The sequence below is a fragment of the Myotis myotis genome, unplaced genomic scaffold (genome assembly GCF_014108235.1).
Source record: "Myotis myotis isolate mMyoMyo1 unplaced genomic scaffold, mMyoMyo1.p scaffold_m19_p_2, whole genome shotgun sequence".
NCBI classification, from domain to species: Eukaryota; Metazoa; Chordata; class Mammalia; order Chiroptera; family Vespertilionidae; genus Myotis; species Myotis myotis.
Genome location: NW_023416324.1, coordinates 114447537 through 114466830, shown reverse-complemented (window position 1 = coordinate 114466830; position 19294 = coordinate 114447537). Strand labels below are relative to the sequence as shown.

Here is a 19294-nt window from a genome sequence, read left to right as displayed (position 1 = left end):
TATATATTGTAAGAACACAATTCTCTGATTTATATAGCAGAGTGGAAAAACGAGGCATGTTATCCTTCATTTGTTTGGCTGCTTTGGGTAGTTCTCTTTTGTTTCCTCTAATAGTTCCAACTAGAGTTGTTTGTTTGGCCAATAATTTTGTTGCGAGTGACATGCTAGTGAAAAAGTTATCAGTCGTGATATTTCTTCCACAGCCTGTATATGGCTTGACAAGTTTCAGAACAATGTGTTCACTGAGAAGCATTGACGATGGTTGTTGTTCATCTTTCCCCAAATAAGAAAAACCATTCAAAACATATTTGCTACTAACATCTGATGCAAGCCAGAAATTTGATGCCAAATTTGTTGGGTTTATTAGGCATATACTGTGTAAACCTGCACCTGGCTTTTGACGGAAATAATTGCTCGTCAACTGTTATATTTTGCCCTGGTTGATAGCAAGCTTGACTATTTTCAATGAACTTGTCCCATATTTCCGAAACCAAGGCAAACTTATTTGTTTGTAGGTGCCTACTTCTTTCGGTTCTTTTGTCAAAACGAATAAATCGTAGGATTTGCTTGAACTTTTCTCTGGCCATAGTTTTTTTGAAGAATTCGGGACCCCACTTTGCTGACCATAAATAACTCAGTTTTAAATTTTTTGCCTCGTAGGCTCCACAAGCATATAAAATCCCAATAAATGCATGTATTTCCGGTAATGTTGTTGTCCAATCGTTCCTCAAAATTCGGCGGCCTTCTTCTTCTGTGCACTTTTTTATATGTTTGATAATATAGTTATCTATTATCAACGAGAATGCACTGATAAGATTATCTGCCATAATGTTCCTTTTTGCGTAGCCTGTTGGCCCTTTCACACCCTTGAAAATCCAAGTAGATGGTAACCTTCCAGGAATACCACCTTCGTCAAATTTTGACCACACAGTACCATCGGCAGCTGTTTCGGTCTCCTGAAAGGTGTGTTCAGTTTCTTCATCAGAGTCTGAACTACTTAGCACCCTACACCTTTTCCTGGGCATATTGATGGCACTTTCATTTTCATCATTGGTGATCGACTCTTCATCGCTATCTTCAGTGTCAGATGTTTCACTTTGAATATAATCCGCTTCATTTTCAGATGATACTTCAGAATTTGTTGCATCTGATTCTATATCGGAGCACTCTTCACTTATGTTCGTTAGCTTTTCCAATAACTCCCTTCTATTCGACATTTCTTTCATGAATTTAGGGAGCAAAAGAAATAAAATAAACAACTTATTAGAACAAGTATCACTGAATAAAGATTCAAATAACAAGTACTAGTTTAGCTTATTGAGCAACTGCAACTTATCAAGTACCGACAATTTATCATGTACTTGTATGTTATCATGTGACGGTAATCGAAAAAAAATGAAAACTGTTATTTCAATACAGAGCCGAACTGGTCATATAAGAAATTTACTCAATTCAATAATAAGAGTCATTTGATTATTCAAAATTTCCAAAGCAGTCAAATGACTGCTTTTGGGCAACATAGGTATAACACATATATATGTACCGGAAATGAAGGAGGGGGGAGGTAACTACAATTATTGATAAACGCATTTATATGTTCTACAAAAAGTCACAAAATTCTAAGACATTGTGTCCTTATATACATAATTGTTTTTCTAATTGAAATTAAAAAGCAGTCAAAATGACTTCCTTGGGCAATCTAGTGTTAAACACTTTCTCTGTCTCTTTCTCCCTTTCTGCCTCATCTGGCACACCTACTATGCCAGTATTGTTACATTTCATGTTGTCCCACAGTTCCCTTAATCTGTCCCTCTTGTTTTGTTGTTGTTGTTGTTGTTGTTCTCTTGAGTGATTTTTTTCCTACCCTGTCTTCTAATTCACTGATCCGATTCTCACTTTCCCCTGATCTGCTGTGTATTCCTTCCAGTGTGTTGTTTATTAGTGCTGTGTCATTCTTTATTTCTGTTTTCATAGTTACCGTGTCATTTCTCATGCTGTTGTGCATCTTTACCATCATTATTTTGAATGTTATATTAGATAAATTTCTTACTTTCATTTATCTGTTCTTCTGGAGAATTCTCTCTTTCTTTCATTTGGGGGTGGTGGTTTTTTTTGTCTCCTCATTTTGGCTGCCTGTTTCAGTTTGTGACTATGTATTAGGTAGATCTGCTATGCTTCTCAGTCTCTAGTGCAGGACAGTGTCAAATTCTGTTTCTCACTAATTAGATTAGGGAAATACTCATAGCTTCCAGAGACTGCCTCTGCCTGAAGACTGCCTGGATTTAGTCTTGAGTAGCCCACAGGCAATCAATCATTCACAGGTGAGGATAGTTTTTCCAACAGGGTGGGGCAATTGCTTCTGCCTGGAGGATAATTGTTATTCTCAGTCTCCTAATGGGCCTTGGAAACTCCACAGGGTGGGGCAATGTATTTTCCAATAGGGTGGTTCAACTCTCTTCCATGTAGGCAAAACTGCCTGGATAGCAAATGTCTGTGTAAGATGACATCCATAGTGTAAGGGAATAACTTGGCACAGAAACCCAGAGTGTCTGCCTTCTAAGCTCTATCCTTAGAGCCCCCTACTCTAGCTTCTGCTCACATAGCTCCTGTCCACGCTGACCTCCCTCTGCTGGAGCACAAGGTAATGGCTATACCAGCCGTGGGCAAACTACGGCCCGCAGGCCGGATCTGGCCCGTTTGGAATGAATAAAACTAAAAAATAAAAGACCGTACCCTTTTATGTAATGATATTTACTTTGAATTTATATTAGTTCACACAAACACTCCATCCATGCTTTTGTTCTGGCCCTCTGGTCCAGTTTAAGAACCCATTGTGGCCCTCGAGTCAAAAAGTTTGCCCACCCCTGGGCTATACACAGAATACTTTGTGTTGGTCCTTTAAGAGGGTGCCTGCATTTCTAACCATCTTTCCATGGCAGACAGCAACCGTGCTGCTTTTCATAGCCAGGTCTTATGTGAGCACCTTTCTCATTTGTGCTCTCTGCTGGGTTGCCCAACTTGGAGATTAGATCCCTGAGTTCTCAGGGCAACTCCCCACAGCTGAGATATCTCTCTGGAACTTAAGCTGCTGTCTGTGGGATCCCATCCTGTTCTTTTGTGCCTCCTCCCAACCTCCCATCTCTATGCTGTGTTCACTTAACATCTTTGGTTATCAGGGTTCTCTCCAGCTAATCTTCAGTTAATTATTCAGGATATTTTTTGTATTTTAGTTGTAATTCCAGTTTGGTCCCGGGAGCGTGTCTGTGTAGCATCCACTTACTCTGCCGCCATTTTTAATCTTCACATGAGGTACATTTTTTCTACACATGAATTTTGAATTCCCTGCTGTGGGATGTGAATGATGAGCCCTTTCTTCTCCCACCTCATATCCTCACACTGACTCACAATACAGTTCCTATCACTACTACATCTCTCTCAGACATACACAAACACACACCTAAAATCTTGCCATTTTTATTAAATCAGAATTCTTTCTATAATGCCTATGTACTAGTATGCTCCTCGGAATTGACCTAAGTTCTAAACATTATTATTACTTTCTCTTTTTATAACTACAGCTTTCATTTTCCTTGGAGTTTTATTCTTTGGTTTGCTTAATTTTCTATGTGCTATCACTGTTTCACTTCTAAAGTCTCCACCATTTGCTTGAATCTCCTCTTATTCTGTTCTTGTGAATTTTATCTGCACTGTTTCCTGTACTTCAAGATCTCCTTTCCCCATCACCCCTGGGGTGCCCTGTGCATCTGGTTATCCTTGTATTTTCCACATGTCATATATTTCTCTTTTTTGGTTTACCCTCTAATTTTTATGCAGCAGCAAATTTCTGAAATTTATATTTGTGTACATTTTATTTTTACCCATCTGTAATTGAGTATATATGTATGTAATCTTATCTAAACATTATTTGTTTATAATTTTTTTATACAGTTATAAATAATGTATAAGTATATGACTAACATTTGGAAAATTCTAGCTTATAATATATATTTTTGGGAAATTTGTTCAAAAGTAATATATAGAAATTGCAGTTACTCAGTAATACGGTGTCCAAAATATGTATATAGCACAGTATCGAACAAATGATGGCCACTTCTGTCTTCCTATTATTCTTAAAATAGATATAGTATATTTTTAATTTTTTAATAGTTTATTATAAATTGAGGGAGAAGGTTTTTGTTTTTTTTAAATATCCCTCCTATCCTGTCATATTACCAAAAAAATCTTTATTGGATTTATTTTCTATTGACTTTCACCTAGAAGAAGGAAGCTTTTCAACTCTATGCCTAAGTACTCCTAGATAGGAGTTTCCTTACGCATTTATGATCAGGCCATTTTTTATGTGTGATATATGTTTGCTAGTGGTAAAACCATGTGATGAAAATGTGAGCATTGTTACTGATAAAAATATAAGTTGCAAAGTGAAACTTACATCAGGCTGGGTAGTGGAGTTGCTAAGGTTTAACTTCTGAATTAGGTTGAGTTACCAACCTAATCAGTGACTATATTAGCTTCCCACACGGGATTCTGCTCCTATAACCATGTAATATGAAAGAGTTAACTGGCAGGGAGATCTGGGAAAATAAATGAGGAAAGACACTTACCTAGGTTCTTCTCCCAATTTGACTATTTGTTAGGCTTGGTTTTCATTGTTAACAGGAAGATCCCAAAAGAATAATGACTCAAAAACAAAAGTTTCTATCATGCAAAAATGAAATCCAGAGGAAGGCAGGGCAGGACTACTCTGATGAGCAAAAATAAAAGTCAGAAGGGAAAAAAAGAATAACATTCTCAAAGTACTAGTTGCTTGTGTGTGTATGTACAGGGGTGGGATTGAAAGGTCATATGATCATTATAATTGTGGAAGTAGTTTAACTTTTTTAATTTACTTTAAAAGATATTAAAATTTCTTTTTTGTGTAAATTACTTTCTAAACCTAGTAAAGTACCTTTAGGATGTTAATGAAGTAATAACAGTTTTATATTATGAGACCTTTTTGTGTTTATTTCATTTCTTCATAACAGTTGTTTCTTGGTGACATAACTTTATCACTCTCTTTTAATTTTGAAATGCCTATTGTTATTACTCCTTTGTTTATTCAGTAGATAGTAATATAAAATATATCAGTGAAATGGAGAGACCCAAGCAGTCTCACTTATAACTGGTACTTAATATGTGAGAAAGATGTTATTTAAAGTCAGTGTATAAAGGATGCTTTAGTCAAAATTTTATGTTTGGACTACTTGGCTACTTCTAGAAAACAAAATCCCTTATTTAGGAATCTAAACAAAAGTAAAATCCTGAAAATACTAGAACTAGAGATGTGCATAATTTTGAAAGTGTTCATATAGGCCCAAATCTATAAAGAAAATATTGCTATATTTTATAAGATTTTAAAAATTCTACACAGTAAGATACTAAAAACAAATTTAAAGATAAATGACAAGCAAAATGCAGTTTTCAACTTACAGACAAAACAAATACTTTAGCAAAGCAAATGCTTATTTAATTTAAACAACAAAAGTACCTTAGAGGTTCTTTATTTTAATGAGAATGTCTCTAGTGTGTTTTATTATTAAGGACGAGAGACCTGATGAATGAAATTCATGCATGGGGAGGGTCCCTTGGCCTGGCAGCTGGCGATCAGGGCCAACCGGTGGGGTGATCGGGGGACGGGACCTGACCGCTCACTGGCCGGCCCCCCCATGGCCTGCTCACCGGCCAGCCCTGCCCCACTGCCACCGCTGCCGGTTGCCTCCCTCTGCGGGGAGACCGAGGGCCCCCACTGCACCCTCCTTGGCTGGCCTGGGGCCTGCAGGCTGGGGGCAGCTCCTGCGTTGAGCATCTGCCTCCTGGTCAGTGCGCATCATAGCAGCCGGTCGTTATGCCATTTGATTTGCATATTAGGCTTTGATTATATAGGATACTAGAGGCCCGGTGCACAAATTCATGCACTGGTGAGGTCCCTGGGGGTGGCCTGTGGAGATTGGGCTCCAGCTTGCGCCCCCAGCCTTGCAGCCCCAGCTCGCGCCCCCAACCCCACAGCCTTGCCTGGCACCCCGCCTTGGCCTGCCAACGCCACCTCACATGCTCCACCATCTCGCCTGTGGGGAGATCGATTGGTACCAGGCCCCCTTCCCAGCTCCCAAAGTGCCTGGGATGCGGCAGCGGCCCCACCCCCCACAGCCACTGCTTGTTTCCCTCTACGCAGCGATCGGCGGGGTGATCAGGTCCCTGCTCGCACCCACCTTGGCTGTTGCTGCCCGCTTACCTACTCCACCATCCCACTGTGGTCCCGCTTTCATCCGGGCCCATCGGGGCCAGCAGTGCCTCCATTGCCACCCTCTGCTAGCACCACATCGCAGATGCCCACCATGTTCCCTGATGGCAGCATACATCATAGCAAGCAGTAGAGCTCCTGGTCTCCCGGTTGAACTCCCTGTCAAACGACCCCCTGGGGGGACAATTTGCATATTAGGCTTTTATTATATAGGATTAGGTTTTTAATCTATTATTATAAATCTAAAAACACTCTTTAATTCATAATTAAGAGTTTTCTTTGACACTGGTGCTGAAATTTAGAAAATTTTTAATGCATCTATTTGAGATACTGAACTGGTTTCTTTTTAATTTGTAATCTTAATATTGGCTTTTAGAAAAATCATTGCAAACACCATGTATTCCTATATATTTTTTTGTATACAGTGTCGTTTATCAAAAATGAATATGGATGTTGAGATCTATGTTCATAGATAAATTGATACATACTTTCTTTTTTATATTTGTCAATTTTTGGTATTCAGTTTAAACTAGCCTTGTAAAATCATTAAGGAGACTCTTCCCTTTTTTCAGTCTTTAGAGAAGTGTAGATAGATAGAAATCACCTTGTCATTGAAGATTTGACATAACAGCACAGCTCTAAAACAATGTGGGCCTGATTCCTTTATTGAGTACATATCTCGGGCAACGTTTTCAGTTCTTGTGTAGTTTTGCTGGGTCTCTTCAGTTTTTCTATCTCTGAAAGCAATCCTGGTAATTTATATTTTTCTAGATGATCATCTGTTTAATCAAGATGTTATAGTTTATTGGCATAAAGTTATATGTATTATCCTTTTATAATTTTTAAAACTTTTACCTGTATTTTTGTTATTATCACCTTTATTTCTGGTGTTGAGTTTTCTTCCATTTTTTGGTCTTCCATTTAGCTTTTTGGAAAGAAAAATAATTAACTATATCCAATTACCACATTATTTTATTTCTCTAGTTTACTTTGGTTTATTTTCTTTCTTTCCCTAGTTTCTTGAAGTAATTTTATTTTACTTAAGTTGGAAATTTTCTTTGACTACCAATCTGTCTGTGTCCTATAGATGTTGATATCTCATATTCTCAATATTAATATACATTTATTCCTTGGGCCTAAGAATTATTTAAAGCAGTATTTTAAATTTCTAAGTGTTTAGTTTGGGAGTTACCTTTATTTATAATTCTGTTTGTTAGTGTTGTGGTGAAAGAACATATCCTACATGATGCTGATCCTCTGGAATGTGAAGTGGGTTTTCTTCATCCCTGTTACACTGTCAATTTTTAAATAATAGTCCATAAACATTTAAAATACATACATTTACTTATATATAGACACACATTCTCTTTGTATTCAACTAACATTATTTTAGAGATAATAGCACTTAGAGAATTATGTGACTGGTTCTCTGTCACAATTAGTAAATGATATACTAGCTTTCCGAATCTTTGTCTAGCCGATTTTCCCTCTGATCCTACTGCCTCCAGAGTATATAATATATTTGTATGTTTGGTGTCTTCTAATATATATGTATAGTTATATCAAAATAAAGTCTGTAAGAAGTTAAAAATTTAGAATGATTTTATGATTTAGAAAAGTAAAAAATGTTTAGGTAGAAATCATTTGAATCTTTAGAATTAAAGATTGTAAGAGAGACTTAAACTAGTCTTACTGAATAAGTCATCTGTAGATAGATGGGGTATGAACCAGAAAAGACATCTTGTATGTGGAGAACTTAAGAACAATAGCACATATGCATCTTGGAACAAGCCTGACCTAGGTGGATGGAGGAGGTCTTTGTTGAAGAGGAATCTATATATATAAAAGCCTAAACGACTGAACAACCGAATGACTGGTCGACTGGTCGCTGTGATGCACATTGACCACCAGGGGGCAGACTGTCAACATGGGAGCTGCCCCTGGGGTCAGTGCGCTCCCACAGCCAACCTCCCATGGCCCCTCCCCCTGACCAGCCAGCCAACCTCCCATGACCCCTCCCTCTGGCCAGCCAGCCAACTTTCTGTGGCCCTTCCCCCTCGCCGGCAGGTTCCAATGGCCCCAACATCCCGCAGCCCCTCCCCCCAGCCAACCTCCCACAGGCCCGATTGCCAGCCAGGCTGAGGGACTCCACCCATGCACGAATTCGTGCACTGGGCCTCTACTGAGAAATAAGACCATAGGTAACATTGGGCCTGGTTAGTAGGACTGGTGAAAAAAAGTTGAAAAATTAAATGCAAAGCAGTTCTATCACCTGTTGACCAATGTCACATTTCATTTTGTAAATGTGTGGTGGTTTCATTGCAGTATCAGTGATAATTAAATTAACTGAAAGGACAAACAGTTCTAAGTGTAAAGGACTCTGAGGAATTAATATGAGGTTGATTTAATAACTCAACAGTGTTAACTGTATTAGTGATAGATTGATTAGAGCTCTGCTAAATATATCAGCATGCTAAATCTGTTGACAGTTTGAAGGAACAAATAGGATTGCAGAATATTTTAAAAGTTAGAAAACTAAATTTTAAAAATGAGGACTGTATGCTAGTAAAAAGAGTTTTTGAAAAATTACTTCGAGAAATTAAAACGTACCTCTACTGGGTTAAACACCTATGGATTGTAAATTTGTCATTTACTTGTAAAAATTAGGAGAGACTTAAATAGAGCAAAAATCAAAAAATAAACATAATCTTAGAGTAAAAGAAGAATATATATATATATATATATATATATATATTCCAGTGTTTTAATAAAAACCCATGTACTATTTATAAAATAATCACAGCCTCTATTCTGAAAGTAGATAGAAAAATGGATAACTATTTAGTGTTATAATTTCTATCTCTAAACTATAGTAATTATCTTAACAAACTCAATACAAATTTATTTTATTTTGGCCATACTAATTTAGGCCAAAAGCACAATATCTAAAATATTTGAATATTTAAAAACACACCTATAATAGCCTAAACAGTCATTGCCTAAGGGGCGTAACAAGTAAAAGCAGTTATTGTTTTTGTTTTATATATTTTATCAAATTCAGTATAATTTGATTATTAAATGAACATGTGCCTTTTTTTCAAATAGGGAAAATGGGGAGATTTTAAATAGTTCTAAGCAAAGTTCATGTGTGCTAATTAGGTATGCCAAGAAGTGAATCTTGATAATCCTACATGTTAAGATATAGTCAATTTCCATGGCTATTTTAACCACAGCTCTCAGAATTTAGAATGACATATATATTCTAAAAATAACCTAATAGAATATATTATTTTAGCTAAAAAGTAATTCTTACTCTATTTATAATGCTGAGCTATATAGAAAGAACTTACTAGCCTTCCCCTTAATGAAGTATAACAGTATATAACTAGAACATTTAATGTCTGTTAGTTATATTTTCTCCCTTCTGTAAAATATAGTCGTATAGGTGGTAAAATCTGTATGTCCAAGAATTACTTAAAAGCATACATTTGACAAAGAAAAACCCTTCTATAGAAAAGATAATTTGAAATATATGTTGCATATTTTATGGTTAATAGAGCTACAATTAGGAATAAGTCTAACAAAAATGAGTATTCTAAAAATTATCTTTAATCGTAAAGGTTTCTTGTATACAGCATTATTTGATGTGTAACTCTACATATATTTCTGTATGAGCAGATCTTTTTCAAACCATTTGCTCACGTGTAGAAATATATTAGTATTTATTTTCCATCATAATTAGTTATAAATTATGAGGTGTTTTATCTATAAAGAAAAGCTCCAGCATAATAGTAGTAATATTCATTAATAAATAATTATATTAATAAAATGCAAAAAGTTTGAAGCAACAAAGACTTCATTCTATGGTAACTACAATCTCTGGGCTTGCTTTTTCATCCCTTATCTGTGGGCTACCCAACCAAAAGTTAATTGTAATAATATTATTAGGATTCAAGAGCCAGCCATTTTCTCTCAGATATGGGTATTCTACAGGAGCTGTATTTCAGCTATAGAATTTGGGATATTAGAGGCTACATCAAACTGATTCTAGAAAACATAGGATAGGAGATGCTTAGTATCTCAATCTTAGGCTATCTCCCATCCAATTATTAACCAGGCCCTGAATAGACTTTGACCAGGCTTTGATAAGTTTTATAAAATTGGCTCACATAGTAACCTTAGATGTATTGTTTATTTTACCATTTTTCTTTGTAGAAACAAAGAACATTTATATATTGAAGGGGTAAGGAAGGGCTTATGTGGGCAGTTTTTTAGAAAGTTCTTTTAATCTATGGAACATGAAACAATAAATATTTTTATACATACTATCTTGTTTGTAGTACTTTAAAAGAAAAAAGGCATATTTGAATGCAACAATAATTAAAGTTATAATATTCAAAGATTTCATTGTTATAGCTAACCAAAACTGACATTTTGTTACATTTCTTAGGCAATTAAGTTGGAATATTCAAGGTTGGTTAGATTGGCCCAAGAAGATACCCCACCAGAAACAGATTATCGTCTACATCACATAGTGGTCTACTTTATCCAGAACCAGGCGCCAAAGAAAATCATTGAGAAAACATTGCTGGAACAATTTGGAGATAGAAACCTGAGTTTTGATGAAAGGTAATTTAAAAATACAAAATACCTTATTCGTAGGCTCAAATTGTTCTTATTTTTGTAGTTCCCAATGCAATTTTTGAATGTTTATTTTACACATACACAAAGACATTTCAATAAATACAGCACGAAATCTGACTTTACTTAATTTGAACAGTTGCTTTGTAATTTTATCTATAGGTTATAATCATGACCTTTAAAAGCTTGAACTGAAAATAACTCATCGTTTCCATACATTGCAGTTGTGAGCTAAGCAATATAATGATACACAGAAGAGTATACTGTAATCACTGCTTTGTGGGAGTCAATATTTTAAAGATAAAAATTTTTCAACCTTTATACTAAGGATATTTGGAGTCAGATAATTGGTTAAATTAATTTTAGTTTATAAAAAAAGTTTTCTCTTAGAAGTTCCTATAAAATTATTTACTAATATTAAAATTTTAAATTTAATCTAGTGAGAACGAATACTGTTTAAAAAAGGTCTCAGTTAAAGATCAAAGTATTGGAAGTTATTTTAGAATACAGAAACATTTATGCTGTCTTGGAGTTCATTGTAATTGCATTTTAATTTTGAAATAAGTGATTATCCTTTTATGAAATTTCAAAATACTTAATGAAAAATATGTTTAGCAGAGGAGAATATGAGGAGAAATGAACATCTAGTATTAATTCCTGCCTCACCATGTGTCTGAAATTTAGGATTAAGAGAAATAGTACAAGTAAATGGTTTTGAACAATACCTAGTAGACACTGAGTGCTCAGTGCGTGTTGGCTATTTCAGTTTTTGATAGTAGAAGTATGGTTATCATTTATTTTGCTACATATGGCTACAAAGAGCTCTGAAGTATGATTATGACCCTTTTAATCTATCTGTTAATGCACATGTTCCAATAAACATATGCTCCTGAATTTGGGGAAGAGATTTATGGAATAATCACATTGACTTTTTATTCTTTTGCAATTTTTTGTCCTGGCAACTGCAGATAGTCAATTTGTTTTAATAATCTAATTTGTGTTGTGCTTAAAAGACAGAGTATGTGCTAGCATGTGATAACTAAATATATTTTGTAGGGATTTCTGATCACGAATTTATTGGAATGTTTCCATTCTTACTTGAAATGATAAGAATGTTTTGTATTCTTTTGTACTATTTGCAAATAATGCTATTGGGGGAAGTAAAATTTAATGTATCTTGAGCTAAATAAATACAAATTATTTTTAAAAGTATATTTTTATCTATGCAATCTTTATTAATAGACTGTAATTTAAAAGCCATAAGTATAACACAGTAAATTTGACTTAGAATCATTGACTTAGAATCATGCAGTCTTTTTTATGTACTTTGTAACCAACATTGGTCTCAAAAAACACATTTTTTTCTTAAGCTTATTTGGGAGTTGTTTCCTCAGTTACAGTGGTTTTCATTTATATATGTGTTGTGTAGTTTCATTTATTTAACACACATTTTTCAGTTTTATGGATTTGGCTTTTGATTTAGGATTATATACTTTTTTTTATTTTAAGGTGTCACAACATAATGAAAGTGGCCCAAGCCAAACTTGAAATGATAAGACCTGAAGAAGTAAACTTGGAGGAATATGAGGTAATGTGCTTTGTGAGAGGTCAAACTATAGACTGAGGAATTCTGTGGTTCACTGATCTTCCTTTCATTTTAGCACAGCTACGCACCTGAGAAAGTGAGGCATATGGAGTGAAGTCATACCCACCAAAGTTTTTTACAGCTAGCAGGTTACAACTTGGTTAACAGAACCTCCATTCTTAAATGCTATGCTTTACTGAAACCATGCTGCATTTTTTCCTTTGTTTCACCACATGTTTTGGTGATGTTAGAAATTCATTTTAATCATTGAATCCCACATTTATTTGTCATTATTGGATGTTGTGCATGTGAGAGAGCACACACAGTACTGTGATTGGGCTTGCAGTAATTTTATGCACAAAGTTCTCTGTCTTAACTTTTGGCTTTAAAATTAATACCTTTTTTTTATTCACCAATTTAAATTTCTAGTATTTATTCAGACTTTAAATTTATACTATATATGTTATATATTTTAATATGTACATCATTAAATGTAATATTTATGATACATTATTCAGTAGTGTCTTTTAAAATTTACAAATCCAGTTAATTTTTAGTTGCTTTCATGAGTGCCTTTGATGAATGTTTGGTCCTATTTACAAACTTAATTATTTTACATTCCCTTAAACAATTATTGTAATTCACCATATTATAACAGATAAAAGGAAAGCTACTGAAACACTCATTTTTGATGAAAACCCTTAGTTAACCTGGAATAAGAGATAAGTACTTTAATCTGCTAAAGAGTGCTTTGAAAAACAAAACAATTACAACAAATATATAGAATTATAGACGTGGAAAGCTTGCTATTTGAGATTAGGAAAAAGGGATATCTGCTGTCACCACTTCTACTCAGAATGGTACTGAAAGTTCAAGCTGGGCAATAAGGCAACAAATATAAGCAAAAAGTAAAAGATATGAAAAGAAGCAATGAATTTATCATTGTTTTCAACTTTAGACCTAGATAATACAAACAAAATCTACAGATAAATTCAGTGGAACTAGTAAGAGCTTTGCAACATGCAAACCTATGTCAAATATCAATTCGTTTATACCAATAACAAATAATCAGAAATTGAAATTTTTAAAAATGGCACTATTTACATAAAATATCATCCAAAATTATGGGATACCTAGAAATAAGTTTAACAAAAGATATGCATGACTTTAGGAGTCATTAAAGAAGACCTAAATCAATGAATAATATGTATCATCTTAGGAAAACTTGGTATTATAAAGATGACAGTATTCTCCTAAATCAGTGGTTCTCAACCTTCCTAATGCCGTGACCCTTTAATACAGTTCCTCATGTTGTGGTGACCCCCAACCATAAAATTATTTTCGTTGCTACTTCATAACTGTAATTTTGCTACTGTTGTGAATCATAATTATCTTTTATGCAGGATGTATTTTCATTGTTACAAATTGAACATAATTAAAGCATAGTGATTAATCACAAAAACAATATGTAATTATATACGTGTTTTCCGATGGTCTTAGGCGACCCCTGTGAAAGGGTCGTTCAACCCCCAAAGGGTTGCGACCCACAGGTTGAGAACCATTGTCCTAAATTGTTTATGGATTCATTGCAGTTTCTATCAAACTTTTAGAAAGTCGTTTTAGGGAGTTTGCTATACCAATTCAAGAATTTTATGGAAATGCAAAGATTTCAGCCTAGTCCTGACATTCTTTTTTTTTTTTCTAATATATTTTTATTGTTGATAGTATTACAGATAGCTCCCATTCCCTGCCCCCTTCTCTACCCTCCTCCCAGCCCCTACCCATCCCTCCAGATCTTCACTACCCTATCGCCCATGTCCATGGGCTATGCATGTAAGTATATTAGTTCTTTGGTTTATCTCTTCTCATCCCCCCAACCTTGAGGTATGCTTCGGATCTTATTTTGTTGGTCAATTCATTTTGTTCGTTAGAGTCCACAAATGAGATCATATGATATATATATTCTTTCTCAATTTGGCTTATTTCACTTAGCATATTTTCCAGGTCCATCCATGCTGTCCCAAAGGGTAAGAGATCCCTCTTTTTTACAGCTGCATAGTATTCCACAGTGTCAATGTCCCACATATTTTTATCCATTCACCTTCTGATGGGCACTTGGGCTGTTTCCAAATCTTAGCTATTGTAAATAACACTGCTATGAACATAGGGGTGCATATATTCTTTCTGATTGGTGTTTTGGGATTTTTAGGTTATATTCTCAGAAGTGAGATAGCTGGGCCAAACGGAAGTTCCATTTTTAATTTTTTGAGGAAACTCCATACAGTTTTCCATAATAACTGGACCAATCTGCATTCCCACCAGCAGTAAATGAGTGTTGCCTTTTCTCCATCCTCACCAGCCCTTGTTGTTTGATTTGCTGATGATAGTCATTCTGACAGGTGTGAGGTGATATTTCATTGTAGTTTTAATTTGCATTTCTCTGACGATTAGTGACTTTGAGCATTTTTTCATATGTCTCTTCGTCATTTGTATGTCCTCTTTGGAGAAATGTTCAAGTTGTCTGCCCATTTTTTAATTGGATTGTTTGTGTTTTGTTGAGTTGTATGAGTACTTTATATATTTTGGATATTAACCCCTTATCAGATGTATCATTGGCAAATATGTTCTCCCATTCAGTGGGTTTCCTTTTCATTTTGATGGTGGTTTCTTTTGCTGTGAAGAAGCTTTTTATTTATTTATTTATTTAATTTTTTATTATTAGTTAAGGTATTACAAATGTGTCCTCATCCCCCCCATTAACCCCCAACCTCCCCCCCACACACAAACTCATGCTCCCATCCCCCTGTTGTCCATGTCCATTGGTTTGGCTTATATACATGTATAGAAGCTTTTTATTTTGATGAAGTCCCATTTGTTTATTTTCTCCTTAGGTTCCTTTGCCTTAGGAAATGTATCCGTAAACATATTGCTATGTTAGATGTCTGAGGTTTTACTGCCTGTGTTCTCTAAGATTTTTATGGTTTCATGCCTTACATTTAAGTCTTTTATCCACCTTGAGTTTATTCTTGTGTATGGTGTAAGTTAGTGGTCCAGTTTTTATCTTTTTGCATGTGTCTGTCCAGTTTTCCCAACACAATTTTTTTGAAGAGACTGTCTTGACTCCATTGTATGCTCTTGCCTCCTTTGTCAAATATTAATTGACCGTAATGGTGTGGATCAATTTCTGGGGTCTGTTCTGATCTGTTGGTCTATATGCCTGTTCTTGTGCCAATACCAGGCTGTTTTGGTTATAATGGCTTTGTAGTATAGTTTGATATTCGGTATTGTGATCCCTCCTACTTTGTTCTTCTTTCTCCAGATTGCTGCAGCTATTTGGGGTCTTTTATGGTTCCGTATAAACTTTTGGAGTATTTGTTCTAGCTCTGTGAAGTATGCTGTTGGTATTTTAATAAAGATTGTGTTGAATCCTGTAGACTTCTTTGGATAGTATAGACATTTTAATTATGTTAATTCTTCCCATTCATGAATATGGTATATCTTCCATTTGTTTATATCTTCCTTTATTTCTTTTTTCAATGTCCTATAGTTTTCCAATCACAGATCTTTTGGTTAAGTTTATTCCTAGGTAATCTTACTTTTTTGTTATTGTTGCAATGGTAAATGGAATTTCTTTTTTAGTTTCTCTTTCTCATAGTTCATTATTGGTGTATAAAAATGACATCGATTTGTGGATATTTATTTTTTATCCTGCTATCTTGCTGCATTCATTTATTAAATCTAGTAGTTTCCTGATGAACATTCTTGAAGAACAACTAAGAAGGCTTATTCTACTAGTAATCAAGACATGCTATCTTAACTATTATGTTTATAATAATACTAGAGACCTAGTGCATAAAATTTGTGCACGGGGCAGGGGGGCCCTTCAGCCCTTCTTGCACCCTCTCCAATCCTGTAGCCCTCGGGGGATGTCCAACTCGCAATCCGGGATCTCTGGCTCCTAACCGCTCACCTGCCTGATCCCCCTAACTGCTCTCCCATGCCGGCCTGATCCCCATAACTGCCCTCCCCTGCCAGCCTGGTCCCCTTAACTGCCCTCCCCTGCTGGCCTCATCTTTCTGACTGCCCTCCCCTGCAGGCCTGATCCCCCTAACTGCTCTCTCCTGCCGGCCTGATTCCCCTAACTGCCCTCCCCTGCCCACCTTGTCACCCCTATTAACTTTTTTTTAATCTTATCCCCTTCGCACACAATTGTATTTGACTTCCTTATTGGCTTCTCCCTCTCACACAATTTTTCTCTCTCCTTTATGTAACACTTTTCCTACTGACTCATCATTTATAAGCTTTTCCTTTCTCTTTATTTCCTACTTCTGTTCCATCATCCTTCTTCCCATCTTTCTCCTACCCTCCCTCCCTCCCCACATTCCTTTTTCCTTAATCTTTACCCCTACTCTCCCTCCCCTTTTCCTTCTTCCCACCTTCAATTTTTTCTTCACTTCCTCCCTCGGACCTGCTTTGCTCTCTCCCCCATTTCTTCCTTCTTCCCATTCTCCTTTTAAGCTCTACTGGCTCCCCTTTAAAACTTTTCTTCCCTCTCTCTTTCTCTCTTTCTTTCTCATCCCACCTTTCCCATACATTCTTCTGTACTTACTTCCACTGTTTTAATATCTATCTACCTGCCTAATTATTCACTGTCATTTATCTTTTTTCTTTTCTGACTCCTACTTTTATTTTATTTTTTTATTTTTTTGAAATATATTTTACTGAGTGGAAGGGAGAGGGACAGAGAGTCAGAAACATCAATGAGAGAGAAACATCAATCAGCTGCCTCGTGCACACTCCCCCCTGGGAATGTGCCCGCAACCAAGGTACATGCCCCTCACCGGAATCAAACCTGGGACTCTTGATTCCGCAGGCCGACGCTCTATCTGCTGAGCCAAATCGGTTAGGGCCTGACTCCTACTTTTAAAATCTGTCCCCAGTAGACAACTATACTTGATTTTCATTATAGCTCCTACAGTTCTCTCATACATTCTCTTTCCTTCTTTAATTCTGCTGTCTACTGACTCCTTTATAAAGTTCTCCCCTCCCTCCTTCTCTTCTTCCCCATCCTCCGTGCCTCCCCCCTCCGAGTCAGGGGAGGGTCCACCAGGCCTGGGCTGGTGTCCATTGCAGGGACCACTGTATTACGTGCACGCGCGTGGCTTTTCTCCCGATGCGTGCTGAAGGCGGGGACGCGGAGGCCTTTCCCATCCCCTGGCATGCCCGCTCCCATGCCTCGAGCAGCTCTCCATCCACTCCCGTCCCAAATTCGCAGGCAATGGGTATGCTTTCACAGGCATGGCTGGGGCTCAGCTTGCCCTGGGGGGGCATTCCTCCCAGGATGTGAGCCCCTGTCTGGGTCGGACTGGGCAGATGAATAGATGGACGGCTGGAGAAAGCCGCGGCAGCTTCCCTGTGGTGTGAGGGTTGCCTGTGGTCTCCATGGTGGCGGGGCCAGGTCCGCGTGGCGGGAGAAGGCTTCAAGATTGTGTGCTTGGGAGGATCAATTGATGTGCCGGGCATTGCGGGGCCACCCTGTGTGTCTGTGGTGGTGGGATTCTCACATTGTTTACCCAGTGGCCCGTCCAGGTCTGGTGCCTTACCTCGATGTCCACTCTCTCTTGTCGCTCCCAGGCTCTTCCTTTGTGTTGGGTCCACACCCTCTCGATTTGCATGCGCGACCCCTCCCAGGATCACCACCAATGCTCACACCCCCTGGTTGGTGTCTGCCAACCATGCCTTCTGCCGGTGGGTGTTGCCACTCGGTCTTCCCCACCTCGGGGGTTTGGTGGCGTCCTCAAGCAGAGTGCATTTGGACAGGGCGTGGTGCCAGGGGAAGGGAAACGAGCCTCACGCAACTTCCCCTGCTGCATGCGCAGCCTGTTGAACAGTCATTACTATGATGCGGTAATGGACAATTTGCATATTACCTCTTTATTATATAAATTAGCGTAAGAATGGGTATATTAGAATAATAAAGCATAATAGGGAATCTAGGGACATACTCACAAATCAGTGGACACAGGATATATGCTAAAGATGGCAAGCAAATTGGTTGTGAAGTCTACATCTGTCCCCAAAATTCAGGTTACAACTTAATTTTAAGTTGTGATTTGATTCTGTAGTCCCTCCCCAAGGTTGCTTTATCAGATTGGATTCAGCATATTTTTATTCTGAAAATATCTTGTATTCTTTCTAATTTCAGAGTCATTACATCTTACAGGCATTCACATAACATGTTTTTGGATTTCTTAACATTTCATATATCTTTGTCTTGCTCTAAGTCAGGGATCAGCAAACATTGGCCTGCAAACCAAATGCAGTTCACCACCTATTTTTATAAATATGTTTAATTGAAACACAGCCATTTGTTTGTGTATGTTTCCACACTGTAGCCACATAGTTGACTGCAAATCCTAAAACACTTACTTTCTAGCCTTTTTTAGGGAAAGAGTTTACCAACTTCTAAGGCAGTTCTTGAATGACAGTAGAGTAGCAATTTGAATACTTTCCCAAGAAGCTAACTTTATACTTGCAAACAAATTTTGCCTTAATTTGTTATTAAGATTTACTAGTAATATAAAAAATATACCTCAAAACCTTAAAATTAAAAATTAAAATGATTTATATTCAGGGAGAATATAGTAGTTCAATAACAGGTCTATATGTTTCTTACTTTCATTTTCTTATAATAATCTACACTAATAAAAGAGAAAGATGCAAATTGACCATACCTTCACGACGCCCACCAGCCAATCAGGAGTGTGTAT

General features: G+C 36.7%; 1 protein-coding gene across 22 annotated transcripts in view; it reads left to right on the top strand.

Moving 5' to 3' along the window:
* USP25 (ubiquitin specific peptidase 25) overlaps positions 1 to 19294 on the top strand; it is a 163351-nt gene that overhangs the window by 128791 nt on the left and 15266 nt on the right. For 20 of the 22 annotated variants that reach the window (XR_004973995.1, XR_004973994.1, XR_004973993.1 and 17 more), the window contains 2 exons: positions 10749 to 10927; positions 12449 to 12527. Coding sequence is in view for 19 of the 22 variants with exons in the window: in XM_036349165.1 (XP_036205058.1) it covers positions 10749 to 10927; positions 12449 to 12527 (258 nt within the window). In the remaining 3 variants the exon portion in view is untranslated. The remainder of the gene's footprint in view (positions 1 to 10748; positions 10928 to 12448; positions 12528 to 19294) is intronic. The other 2 variants (XM_036349171.1, XM_036349172.1) reach the window with 1 other exon arrangement.